Source organism: Physella acuta, unplaced genomic scaffold (assembly GCF_028476545.2).
Source record: "Physella acuta isolate Inbredline_101_S28 unplaced genomic scaffold, ASM2847654v3 ptg000473l, whole genome shotgun sequence".
NCBI classification, from domain to species: domain Eukaryota; kingdom Metazoa; phylum Mollusca; class Gastropoda; family Physidae; genus Physella; species Physella acuta.
Window position 1 is genome coordinate 516,590 of NW_026731992.1, and position 13,834 is coordinate 530,423.

A 13,834-nucleotide genomic window follows, 5' to 3' on the forward strand; every position below is an offset into this window, starting at 1 on the left:
CATCTTTTTTTTGTCTGAAAATGTGGGAACCCCAACTAACGAATAACTAGAGTGGGCCCCCAGCTAATGACTAACTATGGAGTGCGGCCCCAGCTAATGACTAACTATGGAGTGAGTTCCAGCTACCTCATTTGTCTGGACTATATGACTACATCATATGACTACATCATTTGTCTGGACTATATGACTACATCATTTGTCTGGACTATATGACTACATCATTTGTCTGGACTATATGACTACATCATTTGTCTGGACTTTATGACTACATCATATGACTACATCATTTGTCTGGACTATATGACTACATCATTTGTCTGGACTATATGACTACATCATATGACTACATCATTTGTCTGGACTATATGACTACATCATTTGTCTGGACTATATGACTACATCATTTGTCTGGACTTTATGACTACATCATATGACTACATCATTTGTCTGGACTATATGACTACATCATTTGTCTGGACTATATGACTACATCATATGACTACATCATTTGTCTGGACTATATGACTACATCATTTGTCTGGACTATATGACTACATCATTTGTCTGGACTTTATGACTACATCATATGACTACATCATTTGTCTGGACTATATGACTACATCATTTGTCTGGACTATATGACTACATCATTTGTCTGGACTATATGACTACATCATTTGTCTGGACTATATGACTACATCATTTGTCTGGACTATATGACTACATCATTTGTCTGGACTATATGACTACATCATTTGTCTGGACTATATGACTACATCATTTGTCTGGACTATATGACTACCTCATTTGTCTGGACTATATGACTACATCATTTGTCTGGACTATATGACTACATCATTTGTCTGGACTATATGACTACATCATTTGTCTGGACTATATGACTACATCATTTGTCTGGACTATATGACTACATCATTTGTCTGGACTATATGACTACATCATTTGTCTGGACTATATGACTACATCATTTGTCTGGACTATATGACTACCTCATTTGTCTGGACTATATGACTACATCATTTGTCTGGACTTTATGACTACATCATTAGACTACATCATTTGTCTGGACTATATGACTACATCATTTGTCTGGACTATATGACTACATCATTTGTCTGGACTATATGACTACATCATTTGTCTGGACTATATGACTACATCATTTGTCTGGACTATATGACTACATCATTTGTCTGGACTATATGACTACATCATTTGTCTGGACTATATGACTACATCATTTGTCTGGACTATATGACTACATCATTTGTCTGGACTTTATGACTACATCATATGACTACATCATTTGTCTGGACTATATGACTACATCATTTGTCTGGACTATATGACTACATCATTTGTCTGGACTATATGACTACATCATTTGTCTGGACTATATGACTACATCATTTGTCTGGACTATATGACTACATCATTTGTCTGGACTATATGACTACATCATTTGTCTGGACTATATGACTACATCATTTGTCTGGACTATATGACTACATCATTTGTCTGGACTATATGACTACATCATTTGTCTGGACTATATGACTACCTCATTTGTCTGGACTATATGACTACATCATTTGTCTGGACTATATGACTACATCATTAGACTATAGCCTAACTAACAGCAATGCATATAACAACTCAGCATGTACAAGTAGACCAAGAGAAACCACCAATCTGTGCTATCAGCCACTAAGATACAAGTAGATATGTACATTCATGGCAAGGCAGTTATCACAGATAAAAAAAAATGGTTATATTGAGTTACTAATGTCAGCACATTGACAATAGCGTTTCTGGTGCAATGATATATTTACAAAAATAAATGAGACGAATAAAATACAGTACCAAACTTATTTTATCAATAAATTAGCTGTAACAGACTGGTCCTCATTAACCCTTTCATGTCCTATGACATCATGACATAACATTGTTTTATTTTTTATAAAATAATGTTAGAAGCTCAATTTTAGTAGTTAATTCGCAATTTAGAAAGCTGTTGTGGTGTTTTTAAAATTGATTAATATTCTTTGACGACCAAAATCAGTAGCTATTTTAGGGGGGGGGGGGGGGGGGGGAGGGAGGGTTTCAGACATCATTATGATATCATTTTAGGTGGGGGTGTCAGGCTCTCTGTGACTTGTGATGGGGGGTTAAAGATAGTCTTTAAAAGCTTGATGTCATTCATGGATGACCACATAATGTTTTTAATGCCTGGACAATAAAGGGTTAAGCTTGTCAATCAAATAAAGACAAAATTCAAGCCTGAAGCCCCAGCTGTCAACAGAACGTGTCTAAAAAAAAACAGATGTTGACATTGCTCATATCATGTAGATGCCATGGTAAGCATTAATGTTTGTATACAAACAAAACTTGGGCTCCAAGTTTAGCGTTAAATTGACACCCCCTAAAAGTTGGGCTCTAAGTTTAGAGTTACATTGACACCCCTAAAAGTTGGGCTCCATGTTTAGATGCTCAGTGTGTGAAGTTTCAGGCAGTAAAACTTTAAACAAACTGCGGAGCCTCTCCAGTGAGTCATCCAATCCATAGATGGGGTTAGACCTCTGTGTCCAGACTTCCTTGAACTGTTTGATTAGCTCCAGCAACCTGAGGGAAATAAATGGTGGCTCAATCATTCAGACCGTCAATGTCGGGGCAAGGGTAGGCACTTGATAGAAATAAATTATAGATTTTTACAGTCTTTCTGCATTAGATATAAATACTGTTTTATAAACAATACACCTTTTTTCACTGCTAAGTCAGGTGCTACAAAACAACGCTTGTACAGTGACAGTATTCATTTAACTAAAATTGGAAGCAGTATTCTTGCTAAAAAAAAATAAAGTATCCCCAAAGAGCCGTCAGCTTAACAGATAAAGACCAGGTGCACCTTTCAAACGTAAAAGGTACAAAGGCTGATTTGGTTTATGAATCTTCGACTGTTGATATGCCACCAACAATATCTTCAGGTCAATTGAACTCTAGCCCAGACAATGTTTTGCTGAACCAAGGCTTACACCACTTAATGGGCTTTAGCCCTTTGTTGCTACATCAAGCTCTAATGTTGTCGCTTAAGCGCCTTCCTGTTGAAATTAATGAAGCTCATTGACTGGAACCTAACACATTTTCACTTACTATTCTCTACTAGTTTAGCTCACGGTACTATATTAAATATAATACATATTGATACAATTGTATATTTATATAGCAATATATATATATATATATATATATATATATATATATATATATATATATATATATATATATATATATATATAAATATATATATATAAATATATATATATATATATATTGAGAGAGAGAAAAAGAGAGAGAAAGACAGTAAGGCAGTGTGAAGAGCAGCGAGTGTTTGTTTTTACTGGGTGACAAAGTGTGTAATTGTAAGACAGTTATACTGATTCTGTTTAAATTAGTTCATTATATTGATTTTTGTTTATAACATCTCTTATTCATTGATATTTTATTATCTTTATGCATTGTCTATTTTCATCATCCTGGCCCTCACAAAGTGGGCTAAAATTGGGCCATTTAAATATTTTCCAAATATTTAATAAACACCATGAAGTTCTAAAAATTTTAAACAATTCCAACAATCCTTTCCATATCTTTGGTTTCTCTGAAACTCGATTACAATCTTTTATAAATGATGATGAGATATCCATCTCTGATTATAACCTAATACGCAGAGACCCATCCTTACACAAAGAAACTGGCCTTTGTGTCTATGTCTATGACAGCCCTACAGACAGCCCCACAGACAGCCCCACACAGCCCTACAGACAGCCCCACACAGCCCTACACACAGCCCTACACAGCCCTACAGACAGCCCCACACAGCCCTACAGACAGCCCCACACAGCCCTACAGACAGCCCCACACAGCCCTACAGACAGCCCCACACAGCCCCACACAGCCCTACAGACAGCCCCACACAGCCCCACAGACAGCCCCACAGACAGCCCCACAGACAGCCCCACAGAGCCCTACAGACAGCCCCACACAGCCCTACAGACAGCCCTACAGACAGCCCCACACAGCCCTACAGACAGCCCCACACAGCCCTACAGACAGCCCCACACAGCCCTACAGACAGCCCCACACAGCCCTACAGACAGCCCCACACAGCCCTACAGACAGCCCCACACAGCCCTACAGACAGCCCCACACAGCCCTACAGACAGCCCCACACAGCCCTACAGACAGCCCCACACAGCCCCACAGACAACCCCACACAGCCCTACAGACAGCCCCACACAGCCCTACAGACAGCCCCACACAGCCCTACAGACAGCCCCACACAGCCCTACAGACAACCCCACACAGCCCTACAGACAGCCCCACACAGCCCTACAGACAGCCCTACAGACAGCCCCACACAGCCCTACAGACAGCCCCACACAGCCCTACAGACAACCCCACACAGCCCTACAGACAGCCCCACACAGCCCTACAGACAGCCCCACACAGCCCTACAGACAGCCCCACACAGCCCTACAGACAGCCCCACACAGCCCTACAGACAGCCCCACAGACAGCCCTACAGACAGCCCCACACAGCCCTACAGACAGCCCCACAGACAGCCCCACACAGCCCTACAGACAGCCCTACAGACAGCCCCACACAGCCCTACAGACAGCCCCACACAGCCCTACAGACAGCCCTACAGACAGCCCCACACAGCCCTACAGACAGCCCCACACAGCCCTACAGACAGCCCCACAGACAGCCCCACACAGCCCTACAGACAGCCCCACACAGCCCTACAGACAGCCCCACACACCCCTACAGACAGCCCCACACAGCCCTACAGACAGCCCCACAGAGCCCTACAGACAGCCCCACAGACAGCCCCACACAGCCCCACAGACAGCCCCACACAGCCCTACAGACAGCCCCACACAGCCCCACAGACAGCCCCACAGACAGCCCCACACAGCCCTACAGACAGCCCTACAGACAGCCCCACACAGCCCTACAGACAGCCCCACACAGCCCTACAGACAGCCCCACACAGCCCCACACAGCCCTACAGACAGCCCCACACAGCCCTACAGACAGCCCCACAGAGCCCTACAGACAGCCCCACAGACAGCCCTACAGACAGCCCCACACAGCCCTACAGACAGCCCCACACAGCCCTACAGACAGCCCTACAGACAGCCCTACAGACAGCCCCACACAGCCCTACAGACAGCCCCACACAGCCCTACAGACAGCCCCACACAGCCCTACAGACAGCCCCACACAGCCCTACAGACAGCCCCACACAGCCCTACAGACAGCCCTACAGACAGCCCCACACAGCCCTACAGACAGCCCCACACAGCCCTACAGACAGCCCCACACAGCCCTACAGACAGCCCTACAGACAGCCCCACACAGCCCTACAGACAGCCCCACACAGCCCTACAGACAGCCCCACACAGCCCTACAGACAGCCCTACAGACAGCCCTACAGACAGCCCTACAGACAGCCCTACAGACAGCCCCACACAGCCCTACAGACAGCCCCACACAGCCCTACAGACAGCCCCACAGAGCCCTACAGACAGCCCCACAGAGCCCTACAGACAGCCCCACACAGCCCTACAGACAGCCCCACACAGCCCTACAGACAGCCCCACAGACAGCCCCACACAGCCCTACACAACCCCACACAGCCCTGCAGACAGCCCCCACACAGCCCTACAGACAGCCCTACAGACAGCCCCACACAGCCCTACAGACAGCCCCACACAGCCCTACAGACAGCCCTACAGACAGCCCTACAGACAGCCCCACACAGCCCTACAGACAGCCCCACACAGCCCTACAGACAGCCCCACACAGCCCTACAGACAGCCCCACACAGCCCCACAGACAGCCCCACAGACAGCCCCACACAGCCCTACAGACAGCCCCACACAGCCCTACAGACAACCCCACACAGCCCTACAGACAGCCCTACAGACAGCCCCACAGAGCCCTACAGACAGCCACACACAGCCCCACACAGCCCTACAGACAGCCCCACACAGCCCCACAGACAGCCCCACACAGCCCTACAGACAACCCCACACAGCCCTACAGACAGCCCTACAGACAGCCCCACAGAGCCCTACAGACAGCCCCACACAGCCCCACAGACAGCCCCACACAGCCCTACAGACAGCCCCACACAGCCCCACAGACAGCCCCACACAGCCCTACAGACAGCCCCACACAGCCCTACAGACAGCCCCACAGACAGCCCCACACAGCCCTACAGACAGCCCCACACAGCCCCACAGACAGCCCCACACAGCCCTACAGACAGCCCCACACAGCCCCACAGACAGCCCCACACAGCCCCACAGACAGCCCCACACAGCCCCACAGACAGCCCCACACAGCCCTACAGACAACCCCACACAGCCCTACAGACAGCCCTACAGACAGCCCCACAGAGCCCTACAGACAGCCCCACACAGCCCTACAGACAGCCCCACACAGCCCTACAGACAGCCCCACACACAGCCACACACAGCCCTACAGACAGCCCCACACAGCCCTACAGACAGCCCCACACACAGCCACACACAGCCCTACAGACAGCCCCACACAGCCCCACACAGCCCTACAGACAGACCCACACAGCCCTACAGACAGCCCCACACAGCCCTACAGACAGCCCCACACAGCCCCACAGACAGCCCCACACAGCCCCACAAACAGCCCCACAGACAGCCCCACAGACAGCCCCACACAGCCCTACAGACAGCCCCACACACCCCTACAGACAGCCCCACACAGCCCTACAGACAGCCCCACACACCCCTACAGACAGCCCCACACAGCCCTACAGACAGCCCCACACAGCCCTACAGACAGCCCCACACAGCCCTACAGACAGCCCCACACAGCCCTACAGACAGCCCCACACAGCCCTACAGACAGCCCCACACAGCCCTACAGACAGCCCCACAGAGCCCTACAGACAGCCCCACACAGCCCTACAGACAGCCCCACACAGCCCTACAGACAGCCCCACACAGCCCCACACAGCCCTACAGACAGCCCCACAGACAGCCCCACAGACAGCCCCACACAGCCCTACAGACAGCCCCACAGACAGCCCCACAGACAGCCCTACAGACAGCCCCACACAGCCCTACAGACAGCCCCACACAGCCCTACAGACAGCCCTACAGACAGCCCCACACAGCCCTACAGACAGCCCCACACAGCCCTACAGACAGCCCCACACACAGCCCCACACAGCCCTACAGACAGCCCCACACAGCCCTACACAGCCCTACAGACAGCCCCACAGACAGCCCCACACAGCCCCACACAGCCCTACAGACAGCCCCACAGACAGCCCCACACAGCCCTACAGACAGCCCCACAGACAGCCCCACAGACAGCCCCACACAGCCCTACAGACAGCCCCACACAGCCCTACAGACAACCCCACACACAGCCCCACACAGCCCTACAGACAGCCCCACACAGCCCTACAGACAGCCCCACACACAGCCACACACAGCCCTACAGACAGCCCCACACAGTCCTACAGACAGCCCCACAGACAGCCCCACACAGCCCTACAGACAGCCCCACACACCCCTACAGACAGCCCCACACAGCCCTACAGACAGCCCCACACACAGCCACACACAGCCCTACAGACAGCCACACACAGCCCTACAGACAGCCACACACAGCCCTACAGACAGCCCCACAGACAGCCACACAGACAGCCCCACAGACAGCCCCACAGACAGCCCCACACAGCCCTACAGACAGCCCCACAGACAGCCCCACACAGCCCTACAGACAGCCCCACAGACAGCCCCACACACAGCCCCACACAGCCCTACAGACAGCCCCACACAGCCCTACAGACAGCCCCACACAGCCCTACAGACAGCCCTACAGACAGCCCCACACAGCCCTACACACAGCCAGAAGGAGCAGCTTACTTGTTGGCCAGATCTGTGCGTGTGGTGATGGCCAGGTTGCTGATGCCGAAGTTGACCACGCCATATCCTGCTTGATGGTCTGGTTTACGGCCTGACAACACCAGAGCTTTGCCTATCCTACAACAAGTGGGGAACAGGCTCAGATAGTACATTCACACTGGTGACTGGGGGGATGGGGTAAGGAGTAATGGGGTGTGGTGTCATGGGGTAGTGGGGTGTGGTGTCATGGGGTAGTGAGGTGTGATGGGGATGAGGTGTGGTGAGGTGTGATGGGGATGAGGTGTGATGTGATGGGGATGAGGTGTGGTGAGGTGTGATGGGGATGAGGTGAGGTGTGATGGGGATGAGGTGTGATGTGATGTGATGGGGAAGAGGTGTGGTGAGGTGTGATGTGGATGAGGTGTGGTGAGGTGTGATGGGGATGAGGTGTGATGTGATGGGGATGAGGTGTGATGTGATGTGATGGGGATGAGGTGTGGTGAGGTGTGATGGGGATGAGGTGAGGTGTGATGGGGATGAGGTGTGATGTGATGTGGATGAGGTGTGGTGAGGTGTGATGGGGATGAGGTGAGGTGTGATGGGGATGAGGTGTGATGTGATGGGGATGAGGTGTGGTGAGGTGTGATGGGGATGAGGTGTGGTGAGGTGTGATGGGGATGAGGTGTGGTGAGGTGTGATGGGGATGAGGTGTGGTGAGGTGTGATGTGGATGAGGTGTGGTGAGGTGTGATGGGGATGAGGTGTGATGTGATGGGGATGAGGTGTGGTGGGTTGTGATGTGGATGAGGTGTGGTGAGGTGTGATGGGGATGAGGTGTGGTGAGGTGTGATGGGGATGAGGTGTGATGTGATGGGGATGAGGTGTGGTGAGGTGTGATGTGGATGAGGTGTGGTGAGGTGTGATGGGGATGAGGTGTGGTGAGGTGTGATGGGGATGAGGTGTGGTGAGGTGTGATGGGGATGAGGTGTGATGTGATGGGGATGAGGTGTGGTGAGGTGTGATGGGGATGAGGTGTGGTGGGTTGTGATGTGGATGAGGTGTGGTGAGGTGTGATGGGGATGAGGTGTGGTGAGGTGTGATGGGGATGAGGTGTGATGTGATGGGGATGAGGTGTGGTGAGGTGTGATGTGGATGAGGTGTGGTGAGGTGTGATGGGGATGAGGTGTGATGTGGATGAGGTGTGGTGAGGTGTGATGGGGATGAGGTGTGGTGAGGTGTGATGGGGATGAGGTGTGGTGAGGTGTGATGGGGATGAGGTGTGATGTGATGGGGATGAGGTGTGGTGAGGTGTGATGTGGATGAGGTGTGGTGAGGTGTGATGGGGATGAGGTGTGGTGAGGTGTGATGGGGATGAGGTGTGGTGAGGTGTGATGGGGATGAGGTGTGATGTGATGGGGATGAGGTGTGGTGAGGTGTGATGGGGATGAGGTGTGGTGAGGTGTGATGGGGATGTGGTGTGGTGAGGTGTGATGGGGATGAGGTGTGATGTGATGGGGATGAGGTGTGGTGAGGTGTGATGGGGATGAGGTGTGGTGAGGTGTGATGGGGATGAGGTGTGGTGAGGTGTGATGGGGATGAGGTGTGATGGGGATGAGGTGTGGTGAGGTGTGATGGGGATGAGGTGTGATGTGATGGGGATGAGGTGTGGTGAGGTGTGATGGGGATGAGGTGTGGTGAGGTGTGATGGGGATGAGGTGTGATGTGATGGGGATGAGGTGTGGTGAGGTGTGATGTGGATGAGGTGTGGTGAGGTGTGATGGGGATGAGGTGTGGTGAGGTGTGATGGGGATGAGGTGTGATGTGATGTGGATGAGGTGTGGTGAGGTGTGATGGGGATGAGGTGTGGTGAGGTGTGATGGGGATGAGGTGTGATGTGATGGGGATGAGGTGTGGTGAGGTGTGATGGGGATGAGGTGAGGTGTGATGGGGATGAGGTGTGGTGAGGTGTGATGGGGATGAGGTGAGGTGTGATGGGGATGAGGTGTGGTGATGTGATGTGGATGAGGTGAGGTGAGGTGTGATGGGGATGAGGTGTGATGTGATGTGATGGGGATGAGGTGTGGTGAGGTGTGATGGGGATGAGGTGTGGTGAGGTGTGATGGGGATGAGGTGTGGTGAGGTGTGATGGGGATGAGGTGTGGTGAGGTGTGATGGGGATGAGGTGTGGTGAGGTGTGATGGGGATGAGGTGTGATGTGATGGGGATGAGGTGTGGTGAGGTGTGATGTGGATGAGGTGTGGTGAGGTGTGATGGGGATGAGGTGTGATGTGGATGAGGTGTGGTGAGGTGTGATGTGGATGAGGTGTGGTGATGTGATGTGGATGAGGTGTGGTGATGTGATGTGGATGAGGTGTGGTGAGGTGTGATGGGGATGAGGTGTGGTGAGGTGTGATGGGGATGAGGTGTGGTGAGGTGTGATGGGGATGAGGTGTGGTGAGGTGTGATGTGGATGAGGTGTGGTGAGGTGTGATGGGGATGAGGTGTGGTGAGGTGTGATGGGGATGAGGTGTGGTGATGTGATGTGGATGAGGTGTGGTGAGGTGTGATGTGGATGAGGTGTGGTGATGTGATGTGGATGAGGTGTGGTGAGGTGTGATGGGGATGAGGTGTGGTGATGTGATGTGGATGAGGTGTGGTGAGGTGTGATGGGGATGAGGTGTGGTGAGGTGTGATGGGGATGAGGTGTGGTGAGGTGTGATGTGGATGAGGTGTGGTGAGGTGTGATGTGGATGAGGTGTGGTGATGTGGATGAGGTGTGGTGAGGTGTGATGGGGATGAGGTGTGGTGATGTGATGTGGATGAGGTGTGGTGATGTGTGATGTGGATGAGGTGTGGTGAGGTGTGATGGGGATGAGGTGTGGTGAGGTGTGATGTGGATGAGGTGTGGTGAGGTGTGATGGGGATGAGGTGTGGTGAGGTGTGATGGGGATGAGGTGTGGTGATGTGATGGGGATGAGGTGTGGTGATGTGATGTGGATGAGGTGTGGTGAGGTGTGATGTGGATGAGGTGTGGTGAGGTGTGATGGGGATGAGGTGAGGTGTGATGGGGATGAGGTGTGGTGAGGTGTGATGGGGATGAGGTGTGGTGATGTGATGTGGATGAGGTGTGGTGAGGTGTGATGGGGATGAGGTGTGATGTGATGGGGATGAGGTGTGGTGAGGTGTGATGTGGATGAGGTGTGGTGTCTGTGGTGTGCTGCCTGACCTGCAAGCCAGCAGCATGAGCTCAATGGTCAACTGCACCTCTGCCTTGAGCAGGTCACCAAACAAGCACTGGGAGTCTGCAGCAATCAGAGAGGCCTGGCATCTGCGGATGTGCTTGGTCACTTGCTGCATGGACACATTAAGGTCTTTCAACACATCTGCCATTAAGGTCTTTCAACACATCTGCCATTAAGGTCTTTCAACACAACTGCCATTTAGGTCTTTCAACACATCTGCCATTAAGGTCTTTCAACACAACTGCCATTTAGGTCTTTCAACACATCTGCCATTAAGGGCTTTCAACATATCTGCCATTAAGGGCTTTCAACATATCTGCAATTGACACGCTTTCAACACAAGACCATCTGCCCTTAAGTTTGTTAACCACAACTAGATTGAAAGAAATTGTAGGGTTACCTGAAGGGCATCTGTTGAAAGATTTTCTAGCGGAACCCCGTCAGGGTGGGTGAGAAATCTGTAGAGGATGGAGCCCTGTTCTTCAGGTAGGTCGGAGTAGTCATCAGCTGTGACATGGGAGCAACATTAGCAGTGGTCAGTACAGGGGGCCCCAAGCTACATGGGGCCCCAAGGTTCAGGGGGTGATAAACATCACACTGTCTTACATTCAACACATGGCTAAACTCTCAGCTATAACCAGACAGACATGCCAGCCATAACCAGACGTATCAGCCATAACCAGACGTATCAGCCATAACCAATCATACCAGCCATAACCAGAAAACAAAGCTAGGTTTTTCTACATTTTAAGCCAATTTTGAGTGCGTGTGTTGCTTTAATGTTCTGCGACTTGAGAAAAACTTCTCAGACAAATCAGACTTACAGTTTTGGTTGCGTGTGTTGCTTTAATGTTCTGCGACTTGAGAAAAACTTCTCAGACAAATCAGACTTACAGTTTTGGTTGCGTGCCCGCTGTATGGCATAGGTTTCTGCCTTTCCAAGTTCCATAACCACATGCCCTAGAGCAGCGCCTCTATCTTTAAACACATGCTGGTTTAACAGGCTGGGCAGAGATGTTTTGAGGGTACCCTGCACACAATGTAGACAAACATATAGAGGGGGCCCTGCACACAATGGAGACAAACATATAGAGGGGGCCCTGCATACAATGAAGACAAACATATAGAGGGGGCCCTGCACACAATGTAGACAAACATATAGAGGGGGCCCTGCATACAATGTAGACAAACATATAGAGGGGGCCCTGCACACAATGTAGACAAACATATAGAGGGGGCCCTGCATACAATGAAGACAAACATATAGAGGGGGCCCTGCACACAATGTAGACAAACACACAATGAAGACAAACATATAGAGGGGGCCCTGCATACAATGTAGACAAACATATAGAGGGGGCCCTGCACACAATGTAGACAAACATATAGAGGGGGCCCTGCATACAATGAAGACAAACATATAAAGGGTACCCTGAACACAATGGAGACAAACATATAGAGGGGGCCCTGCACACAATGTAGACAAACATATAGAGGGGAGCTTCCCATCAACCCATACAACCCCCCCCATCAGCCCATACAACCCCCCACCAGCCCATACAACCCCCCCCATCAGCCCATACAACCCCCCCCCCCACCAGCCCATACAACCCCCCATCAGCCCATACAACCCCCCCATCAGCCCATACAACCCCCCACCAGCCCGTACAACCCCCCACCAACACGTACAACCCCCACCAGCCTGTACAACCCCCATCAACCCACACAACCCCCCCCCCACCAGCCCACACAACCCCCCACCAGCCCATACAACCCTCATCAATCCACACAACCCACAACCAGCCCGTACAACCCCCCACTAGCCCATACAACCCCCATCAACCCACACAACCCCCCCCCCCCCCCCCACCAGCCCGTACAACCCCCCACCAGCCCGTACAACCCCCCACCAGCCCATACAACCCCCCCACCAGCCCATACAACCCCCATCAACCCATACAACCCCCCACCAGCCAATACAACCCCCATCAACCCCCACCAGCCCATACAACCCCCATCAACCCATACAACCCCCACCAGCCAATACAACCCCCATCAACCCCCACCAGCCAATACAACCACCCATACAACCCCCCACCAGCCCATACAACCCCCCACCAGCCCATCCAACCCCCCACCAGCCCTTACAACCCCCATCAACCCATACAACCCCCCACCAACACGTACAACCCCCACCAGCCTGTACAACCCCCATCAACCCACACAACCCCCCCCCCCCCACCAGCCCACACAACCCCCCACCAGCCCATACAACCCTCATCAATCCACACAACCCACAACCAGCCCGTACAACCCCCCACTAGCCCATACAACCCCCATCAACCCACACAACCCCCCCCCACCAGCCCGTACAACCCCCCACCAGCCCGTACAACCCCCCACCAGCCCATACAACCCCCCCACCAGCCCATACAACCCCCATCAACCCATACAACCCCCCACCAGCCAATACAACCCCCATACAACCCCCACCAGCCCATACAACCCCCATCAACCCATACAACCCCCCACCAGCCCATACAACCCCCATCAACCCATACAACCCCCCCCCCCCACCAGCCCATACAACCCCCCACCAGCCCATACAAC

General features: G+C 51.7%; 1 protein-coding gene across 1 annotated transcript in view; it reads right to left on the minus strand.

The window, feature by feature from the left end:
- Nucleotides 1-2,122: 2,122 nt before the first annotated feature.
- The window catches only part of LOC131943943 (uncharacterized), a 38,842-nt gene continuing 27,130 nt past the window's right edge, over nucleotides 2,123-13,834 (minus strand). The window contains exons 19-23 of the mRNA XM_059304332.1: nucleotides 12,119-12,254; nucleotides 11,625-11,731; nucleotides 11,209-11,333; nucleotides 8,005-8,121; nucleotides 2,123-2,643 (exon numbers count right to left, since the gene is read on the minus strand). Coding sequence (XP_059160315.1) covers nucleotides 2,484-2,643; nucleotides 8,005-8,121; nucleotides 11,209-11,333; nucleotides 11,625-11,731; nucleotides 12,119-12,254 — 645 coding nt within the window. The 3' untranslated portion in view covers nucleotides 2,123-2,483. The remainder of the gene's footprint in view (nucleotides 2,644-8,004; nucleotides 8,122-11,208; nucleotides 11,334-11,624; nucleotides 11,732-12,118; nucleotides 12,255-13,834) is intronic.